The sequence below is a fragment of the Pyrus communis genome, chromosome 3, assembly GCF_041283825.1.
Source record: "Pyrus communis isolate YQ-2024b chromosome 3, ASM4128382v1, whole genome shotgun sequence".
Lineage (NCBI taxonomy): Eukaryota > Viridiplantae > Streptophyta > Magnoliopsida > Rosales > Rosaceae > Pyrus > Pyrus communis.
The window spans coordinates 25,479,811-25,490,079 of NC_142567.1; the positions used below are offsets into that span (position 1 = coordinate 25,479,811).

Consider the following 10,269-nt stretch of genomic DNA (forward strand, 5'->3'; position numbering starts at 1 on the left):
GTCGAATCCTGACCCCAATTTTTAAACCTCTGATAAAAACCATTTTTGGCTTGCTAAAGATATTTTAAGCAACTAAGAAATATCAACTTATCAATTTAACATTACGGTTTAATGATATTTTTTTTTATTTGTAATTAAGATGTTTTATGTTTTAAAGTCTTTCACATATGCCAAAATGTTTTGAGTTTGATTACTATGAAGAAGCTTTACTTTTACATCCGAAATATATCTGGATAGCAAGAAAAACTTACAAGGATTCAGCGTTACATGATGTTATGGTCCAATAATACAATATCGCGTGAAGAGAAACTTACATATAAATTATAACATTGTATTATTTAACCAAAAGGCCACAACAGCATGCGCAAAGCAAACAAATTGGACCAAACTGTGCCCACCCATAATAATACGCACTTTAAATATTTTCTCTCTCATTATGTATAAAAGCAAATCGGAACATAACGTATTTTATTTCGTCAGTTCTTTTTTTCTTTTACAAGAAAACATATATAAAATATTATTAATCTTCAGCCGGTCTTAAAAGGACAACGAAAATAAGTAAATAGAAGTGATATTCACTAAACGTCTCTCGTAAATATTAGCCTACCAATCATTCGTTTACAACCACGTATACCCAAAGTTGCAAAACATAACGCAGTTAAACAAAGGCCTTGAAAGGCATTAAGTTGGCAAGGTAAGGAGCCTCCATCGCCAAATAACCTTCCGATCTACAGCTTCGCGAGACCCACAGACACGCTTTGAGAATAAGGTAGCACTAGGAGAAACAATAAGCAAAGCAACCATCCTACATTGTCTCACTGTGCAATCATGCTATCAGTCCCTGCACCACACTGCAATCTTTATCAAACACTTTACTTCGTTAGCAATTTTCTCCGAAAAAACATCCTAGCGTTCGCCTTACTATGTTGTATTCTTTTTTCTTCGAACTGGAACCCTGCATTATTCTCGTTCCTTCGTAAGCCTACATTATGGATTTTTGAACAAATACGCGTAATTCCGAGGCTAGTATTAGTTCAAACGCGATTATATTCAAAACACACTAAAACAATCAAATTCAAATATTACAGTACTTGGTTCATGTAAAAGGCTAAAACATTTATGGCAAGGACAGTGTTTAAAAACAAGGATAAATTTTCGAAGCGACGAAAACTTCTCAGGTTGTGTGTTAATATTTAAGTTGCTCAAGGGATGCTTTAGCACACGCCAGATATCACTAGATGCAATCTTACAAAGAATTTTCATGGCATGAATCATGTCCAGAGTTATCCATAGAAATTATGGTAATACTGTTGAACAAAACTAAGATTTGGTGTACTGCATCCACAATCGAAAGAACGCCACTTCTTCCCTTCCTAAACCACCAAAGAGAAATGCTAAGGAAACTCTCTCAAAGATGGACTCTCTGACACCTCAGTGTTTAATGCCAATTTCCGTGCCAATATTATTAAACATTATGCCAAAAACATGAGGTGGCAGAGAGTCCATAAAGAGATCTGCTTTTGAGAGAGTCCCCTTAGCATTTCTCACCACCAAAACTCTGATGGAAAACAAGAAAACCAGTTTTTTCCCTTCCTTGACCACCCGAACTTTTCTAAAGAAAATTACAGTGGTAGGTGATGGTGAAAGGATATGTTTTGTGTGCGTGTGTGTGAGAGACAGAGAGAGAGAGAGCGACTTATCAGCTGTTGAAATAGATAAAAATATTGCTACCTATATTAAAAATAAAAATAAAAAATAGAGTTCAACCGGCAAGTCTGCCTCAAAACATCAACATGAACCCGAATCTATGCACATGGAAATTTGATAGGAAGTGATTGCTATACTTGAAGGAGAGTAATTGCAAAATCCATTCAAAAGTCAGCATACAAACAAAATTGAATTTGTTGTTACAGAACGCATATGACAAAGCATTAAGGATGTGTGCTTGGGGTGCTGCCCACCCATGTTGAGGGCGGCAAGGGCGATGGCCACAACCGCAACCACCATGGGCGGTGATAATATAAAAATAAATAAAACTAGCCATCAAACTGTCCTAGATAAATCATGATCCCTAACCCTAACAATCCAAGTAGACATCTTAAAATGTAAGCCCCATGGCCCCTTAAAGTTCGTATCTAATATATATACCTGATGGATGGAAGGTAATCAAAACTACATGTCTCCTAAGGTTTCCTAAGATGACAGAGTAATCAAAACTACATGTCTCCTAGCGCTTCAAAAGATGTAAATATACTCTTCGTAAAAATGTAGAAGCAGATGAATCCCAACAAGTAAGCAGGTCATATAATCAACACTCAGAAGCTAATTTTGCCACAACTAAATAAAATCTGTACATTGAACACAACCTTACCACATCAAAAACAGATGACAGAGTAAACCTTTTTCCGCTAAACTTTCAGTCCATATGAGTCTCCTTGCCAAAAAATGACGGGTCGAATTGAAAAGATCTAGAATAGAAAAAGAGAAATTCCACCAAAAAGAAAAATCAACAACAAATCGACCTTAGGAGCTAAAAATAACATGACAGTGTTAGAATAAAATCATCAAGTCTGTAGTAAAACAAATAGCAATAAAGATAAAACCCAACTTATGAAATGGTTCAAGCCTTTCCCCGTATGTAAAACTAATAAGAGAAGATCTACAAGGCTTTCCAAGATTAAAAGGCTAGCCACCTTGGTTTAGGTATTCAGATTACCTTTTATTTGACTTGTTTTATCTTTATGTCTTATGTTGCTTTGTAGATGATAGTATTGCTTCTACTCCTAGTCGTTTTATTTTTTATATATTTATAGTCAGACGATAGTTTTGCGTGTTTGTAAGTAACTTATGGAGGCCTAATTGAATAGTTATTGAAGTAATCAAGGCTAGGATGCTAAGGATGTAACCCTAGTATATATGTCATTATGAGACTTTTTATGCAGGTCTGTTATTCCAGAAAATTAGATACTGGACTCTTTCTTTTTAAGAATTTCATTGTTCTCTCTTGTTTTGATGTTGTTTCATGCAGGATAAACAAACATACAGTAGCTTCCGCTTCTGTCCTACACAAATTAGCACAAGACCAATCAGATGACGACCAAGCTGCAGAATATACAGCTGAATTGTGGAGACCAAGTTGTTCAATTAGGTTCACAACATTCCAACCCATACAGCCAGTACACCTAATATTGGTCTCATTTGTTTAATTTATCAGCAAAACAAAATACCCTTCAAGTATATGTCAATCTGCAAGCCATCAAAACAGATAACAATATAATAGATGCTGCAGTCCAACAAGCAAAATCATGAAGCCGTCTCTGCTAGCTACTAAAAGCTACTAAAAACAGATAACAAAATAATTTATGATTTCATGGTCTCTAAGATACCTAATTCCTTAAACTCTCTCACTTTTTCTTAAGAGTCAGCGTGCAAAATTCTGTGTAATCTATATTAATATGTACTCCAGTGACTGCCTTCTATAAGCCTATACACCTCAAATATTTAGTTTTGAAGCCTACTGTGGTAGTAGTGATTAACAATTATTTCTCACAAAGTTCATTCGTTTTGCAGAAATCCTCATCTTTTAGAACACACTACTTTAACACTTCCAACTAATTGGGTAAAATTCTGATGAAATGTTAGTTATAACTAATCTGCTTAATGTGGTCAGTCCAATCTCTACCAACTGAAGGCCAAGGATCAGGTTGATTACATAAAATTATCTCTGCCTAAAATAGAAATGATGAAGCAAGTCAGACAGCAGCAGTCTCCCTACACTTAAAAACAGATATTCTTGTCGACCGTAGTGACAAAATTGACGATAATGTAAAATTCACAAAGTTACATACAGCATAAAGGAAAATGCTTATAGCTTCAACATTCAAAGTAAATGTCCATTTTTAGCAATGATATATTTTATAACCATAAATACATATCTGAGAGCAGTAAAACTAAACTTAATACATTGCTGGTCACCATAATTTTCTGGAAGCAGTTGAATAAACTTAATAAATAAGATTAAAAGAGTCAAGCATACATTCGAAAATGCTATAAACCAATGCCATCTCAATAGTACCAAATGCAAAAGGAAGTGATAGCAATATACCACTTTTGAACCGATAATGACAATGCCAACGAAAAACAATCCTAGTGAAAGTAGAAAACATGAGAATCAAAAACAACAAACTTAACTGCCATTGAACTCCAGTTCCAAATACCATCTCCATTAACATGGCAGCAACCTGAAATGACAAAACTAGCATAAACCACCCCGAATCTAGAAAAAGAGGCATGGAAGGGTGCATCACCTATATTGCTAACGCAATAATACCAAAGAAACAATTGGACCCCAAGTGAAATGCAACCAAAGAGATCCACATTGCAGCACACAATCATCCATCAATGCTTTTCTCCCCGGGCTTCAAAGCTGGATTTTTTGACTTATTTTCATCCTCTACCACGGACTGATCACCAGAGGTTCTACAAAATGAAGAAAAAAGAACAGAAGGAAGCATCAGACTTTTTAAGACAAAGTTTGAAAATAATGATAATGATTTTGGTCAATAGCCAATTAGTAACTATGTGCTCAGAGAACTTACAGTTTCTGCTTTTTGGCATTTTGCTTGATGGTTCGCACCATATCCATAGCCATCTTCTGGTGTTCCCTTGTTTGTGAATGCAAGTCCAAACCTTCAACTGTTTCACAATCAACTTTACATATCCGGCACCATCCCATACTAGCTGGTTTCCTTTTCCTTGAGTGATCAAAAGACTCTAGATCTCCCTGAAGATATCAACAGCATCAAAAATTGAACTAAAAATCAAATACAATAGAATATCAGAATGGAAGCTGTAGTAATATGAGAACAGAAGAGCATCACTTAACACACACAGATACTTGAAGTAATACTTAACTGTGTAAGCTCCATCAGTTGGAAATCTCTGAAGTGAAAAGCTGCTCCTAAATCCAGGCTCACCAAGACGTGGATGGCTTGTCCTCTTGCCTCGAAATGATTCAAAGTTCCCAGGCCCAGTCATGTCTCCAATCCGTGGACGACGATCACCAAAACCCATAGGTTCTCGCAAATGCAAATGATTATGAACATTCTGAGGACCCAAATGATCTCCCCTCCGAAGATGACCAGGGTGCCCATCAACAATTCGCATATTACCAGGACCCTCAAACTCACCCCGTCGAAAATGACCAGGAAAATTAGAAAGCCTACCCTCGTGGAATGAATTTCCATGTGGATCACCAAATCGATGAAAGTCTCTTCTTTCAAAATCATCAGGGCCAAAGCCTCTAAACCCATGAGATGGGATAGCAGGGTAATCTCTAACTGGGCTTCGGGGAGCCAAAACATCCATATGGCGTCGTCCAACAAAATCTGGATGACCGTGAGAAGGCTCCATTCTCCCAATATCTCCAGCAGCAGGATCTGTATTCAGACCCATGTCATACTTGAGCCCATGAGGTCCCTTATCAAAGGGCCTTGATGAATAATTCCCAAATTTAGAAACAGGATCAGAATCCAGATATGAAGGCCTAGGGAATTGCTTGAGATCGTCTTCAAACGCTACCCGGTCAATTCCACGATAAGTTGGATCTACTGGGAAGGGATTCATTTGTTCGTCCGGAAAAGCCTTGAACCTTTCATCCCTCAACCCATGAACTGATGAGGAGTCGAGGCCTGGAGTTCCATTCATTCTCAACATATTTGGGGGGATACCAGATGGCTGTCCAATTGCTCCTTGATCAATCTGAAAGGCAGGCCGCTGGTAACTCCTATGACCTTCAGGGCCATATGGTGCCATCATTCCACTAAATGGATGGCCTCCAACAGGTTCATCTTGCATCCTGGGAACCCCTGTATGGGAAGGAGGTAGTACACCTTGAGGACCATACTGACCTCCCCTTCCAGAGGATGGTCCAAAACCCGGGTTGGGACCAGGTGGTTGCAAATGCTCAGATGGATGAAAAGGCTGTCCAGGCACATGTGCAGGTCCCTGAGGTCTTAAATGAGCCAAGGGGTGCCCAGGCCCCTGTGTATGATGTGGAGGTGCACCAGGCCTTTGGGGGAGTATGGTAGGTCCATGATTTATTGGTACAAGATGTGAAGGTTGTGTAGAGCCACCAGCTTGTACTTGAACAGTTGGAACTGAAGTAGATACAGCTTGAGAACCCCCGCCAGCTTGTACTTGTACATTGGAAGGCTGCAGAATGCCACTAGCATTCTTCTGCAACCTTCGACCCTGTTCTTCATGAAGTTGAGCTTCTTCCGATGGGATTTCTTGTGCGCCCTCAGCTACTTCACCCAATTTACCATTACTTGAGTGCTCCATAGCACTATCCACACCCTCTTCCTTCAACATTGGGATATTTACAGAATCTCCATTATCAAGTGCATGTAAATCTGGATCTGGCCCCGGCAAGCCCCTAGACTCTGGAATCTCCTTGAAAGATGTATCCCCCTGATTAGGTTTAACTTCACCACTAGGTTTATGCTCATCATCAACGGACTTCATACCCATCTCAGATTTCACAGATTTAAATTCGGCATCATGTGCAACATTCTGACCTGATGACTCAGATTCTTTCTCCGCTTGCCTCTCAGACATAGTTGGTCTCGAGTTTGCTCCAGATTGCACTGGGTTGTTTGATCTGACCATATTATTCTGATTTGTAGATGGATGGTTTACAGAAGAATGTATTGGCCTCACCTGAACAGCAGTTTGTCCATAAGGCTGAGGTTGTACTCCATGACTTGGCATCATAGGTCTTCCGACAAGATTAGACTGAGTATGTTGAATGCCCTGAGACAATGCAATGTTCTGCTGAGACTGTGTAGAGGCATGAATATGTTGAGGGAACGGATGAGATTGGCTCTGGGGACGTAACTGTGTAGATGGTTGCTGCTGTACATATGGCTGATGGTGGAAATACTGCTGAGGCATCGGTTGTTGAACTGCTTGCATAATAGGGCGCTGGTAGACTGAATTTCCAGGTTGCTGAGCATAAGAGGGAACTGGCTGCTGCTGTGCAGGATTGATATTTTGGACTTGACCGGGTGAAGGCAACAAAGCTGGCTGCTGCTGGTTTGGAATTGTTGTATGAGATGAAGGCGGACGCATGAGTGGGGGTTGTTGAGGGAACTGATTCTGCATTTGAACAGGAGTCTGCAACTGAGAGTGAGGCACACCTTGAGATTGCACGTACATATTGTGTTGCACTGGTTGGTGAAGGTGAGGTTGAGGATATGAGTTATTGCCAGACACGGGATGAGATGGTGGATGCTGTGCCTGAGGCTGGACAGCAGCATTCATGGGCTGAGAAGGGTGAAGTTGGGGATGGTGTTGAACCTGTGCCTGTTGCTGAGGTTGTGACTGAGATTGGGGTTGAGAAAGGGGATGGTGCTGCGGTTGAAGATGGGCCTGGGTATGTTGCTGAATTTGGGGCTGCTGATACGGAAGCACTTGCACATGTTGAGAATGAGGCTGTGACTGAGATGGAGCTTGGAAATATGGCTGTGTCTGCCCATGAGCTGCTGGGTAAGTCTGCACTGTCGGGTGGAGTTGCTGCAGTTGGTTGGCTTGTACCTGATTTTGCGTTTGAGCAACAACAGGAGCCTGGCCATTTGGAAGCTGAATTTGGGGTTGAGTTTGAGCTTGAGAAATTTGGGGCTGTAGCGGAGGTTGAGTTTGGGGCTGTGGCGGAGGTTGAGTTTGGGGCTGTGGCAGAGCTTGAGTTTGGGGCTGAGGTTGCAAATATGTCTGAGGTTGATTCTGGATGGTCCCATATGGTGGCTGAGCCTGCTGTTGTTGTGGAACTGCTGGCTGTTGATAGGGATAGTAGTTCTGATATTGCTGTTGATATGGGTCATACCCAGGGTACTGCTGGTAGTACTGTTGATATTGTTGCTGCTGCTGGTACCATTGATCAGCAGTTGGCACGGCCGCTTGAGCTTGAGAACTTGAGTTTGCTTTCTGATTTGGATCAGATCCAGGTGCAGTGGCACTTGTAGTTTGAGAAACCGGGGCCTGAGATGTAGTTGTTCCTGTTTGAATTGCAGCCTGGGTTTGATCAGCAGTAGCTGCTGATGTGCCAGAAGCTGAAGTGTGTAGAGCACCCTCTGCCTGCTGCGCTTGAGGCTGCACACCCTGTTATTGAAAGATAACCATAAAAACCAACTAAGTCTAGTAGTCAAAGGATTGAAAATTAAAACAAAAAATAAACTAAAATACTTACAGGACATGTTTGTGCATGTTCCTGCACGTGACGATGCACAATTTGGACTCCACACCGGTTGCATACTACAGGAGAATTGCCAAAGGCACATCCAGAACAATGAGGTGTGCACTCGGATAATGGTCCCTGCCATGTGCATCCGCTCCTGTGAAATAAGCAATGAACTAGTATTTTGCCAATGGTATCAGAGAGGGCCTTATTTGACTCCGTGAGTGGCTGCATTGATTAGTATCAAGGTTTATCAATAAATAGACAACAAGGAATAAAGGTTTTGCTACAACCAAGGTTGTATAAGGAAGGACCTTGGCATCTGCTTCTGTCACTAAGTAGCCGTCATATGGGCAAGCCTGGGTGGTGCTCACAACGTATGTCAAACATGGCTTGCAATATAGATGAGTACATTGCGACTGTAGTGCTTCATTTGGGTAAACAAGCAGACGACAAACCGGACAAAAGTACTCTCCGGCAAGAGACTGGATGTTCAATATGCACTCATTATCAAATCCCATGCTGCCCTATCAATTCAGCTTCAAGTCCTAGTGCATCAATGCTATCAACCCGAATAAGCAAAAAAATTGAGCCCTTGGTGAAGAAAAAGAACCATTCATTTTTCCATCAGCATTACTTGGTTCAAAATTATAAAACAAATCATAATAAACTGACCAAACTCATTAAAGCAATTTGCCATTTTTACAAAACAGGGAACACAGCCAGTGATATGCAAGTGGATACATGAAAATCCAAAATGTACCCATCAGTCGATTAGCATTTGGTAATAACCAGAAAATCACATTAAAACAAAAACAATGAGAATCCCAAACTTTCCGATGCGAAGAACAAGGCAGGCTTATAATATAATCAAATCAAGTTTTTCGTTCGTTTTCAGATTCAGATGAGTGCGGTTTCAACTTTCCCAAGTCCAAACTGATTAAATACAACAATTATATCAAATGATTTAAACTTTTCCTTCCCAAATTTCTATTCCCAAACTTTCTCAGCAGCCAAACATGTTAAAGTAAGAGAATTTCGGTACCTTGGAGATTCTCTACTGTCTGCCAATCCGATTCGCGACCCTAAAACCCTAGCCCAGCTTAAACCTGTAAAAAAAATGGAAAAATTGAATAAATCTTAGGGCTTTCATGAACGAAATTGTTGTGCGTGACGAGTAAATCGAGTGTGAAAAAGTTACAGTTGGCGCGGATTGGTAGAGAAACGCAAAAAGTCTCTCGGCACAGGAGAGATGCTAATGGCGAACGGAAGACCGGCGCAAGAAGACCACGGTGCTTATAAAACAAGTGTGTGTTTTTTTTTTTTTTTTTTTTCTGTCAAAAAACAAGTGTATGCTTGAGTACTTGTTTGAGGCCATGTTATATTCCTTTTATTTATATTTTTTCTTTTGTTCTCAAAATTTTTATTTTTATTTTATTTTACTAAAATCAAATCTCAATTAATGAATTGATCCGAATCAAATTTCGGCTATCGAGCAAATTTCTATGAAATAACAAGGATATATTAGTTGATGGAAAAAAATAATAATAATAATATGTTTGGTATTTTATTTGAATCCTATTTTTTAAACTCAAAAACAATTTTCAAGTTTTAGACTTTAAAAAGTTGTTTGATATAACTATTTTCAAAAGATGAACTCAAAATTAATTAAAACATATAGTATATTCTCTAAAAATATAAAAAGTGAGTTTTTAAACATAAACTTATTCCTTTCTTTTTTTCTCCCTCCTCCTCTCTTCCTCCAAATCTATCTCTTTCTTTTCTTCTTTCTCTCTCCTCTTTTTTTTTTTACTTTTTTCGTCTCTCCTCCAATCCATTATCTTCATTCTCTCGATTATTTCTCTCTCATCTTCCTCTCTATCTCGTCTGATCCTCTCTCTTCTTTCTCTTTCATTCAATCATCTCTTACTTTCTTTCCGTCTTTCTCTCATCTTTCTACCTCTCTTGCAACCCTTTCTTTTTAGATCTTTTTGTCTAAAGTCATAAGATTTAAAATTTTTAAATCGCAAACCAAT

The 10,269-nt window shown here is 39.4% G+C and overlaps 1 protein-coding gene across 16 annotated transcripts; it reads right to left on the bottom strand.

Moving 5' to 3' along the window:
* Positions 1-574: 574 nt before the first annotated feature.
* LOC137715037 (uncharacterized) lies at positions 575-9,599 on the bottom strand. 16 transcript variants are annotated; one of them, XR_015960962.1, is made up of 11 exons: positions 9,435-9,595; positions 9,279-9,342; positions 8,548-8,781; positions 8,246-8,461; positions 4,915-8,157; positions 4,599-4,783; positions 4,331-4,479; positions 4,192-4,241; positions 2,372-2,468; positions 923-982; positions 575-841 (listed from the first exon to the last, which is right to left on the bottom strand). XR_015960962.1 is itself a non-coding variant. In XM_068454251.2 (7 exons), the coding sequence occupies exons 3-7, from the start codon at positions 8,752-8,754 to the stop codon at positions 4,392-4,394; spliced, it is 3,939 nt and encodes a 1,312-aa protein (XP_068310352.2). In that variant the 5' UTR covers positions 8,755-8,781; positions 9,279-9,342; positions 9,435-9,599; the 3' UTR covers positions 3,981-4,391. The 16 variants fall into 16 exon arrangements, 3 of the variants coding, with proteins under 3 accessions (XP_068310352.2, XP_068310351.2, XP_068310353.2); XR_015960961.1 differs by having other exon boundaries at positions 575-851; XR_015960958.1 differs by having other exon boundaries at positions 8,548-8,795.
* Between the last annotated feature and the right edge of the window lie 670 nt (positions 9,600-10,269).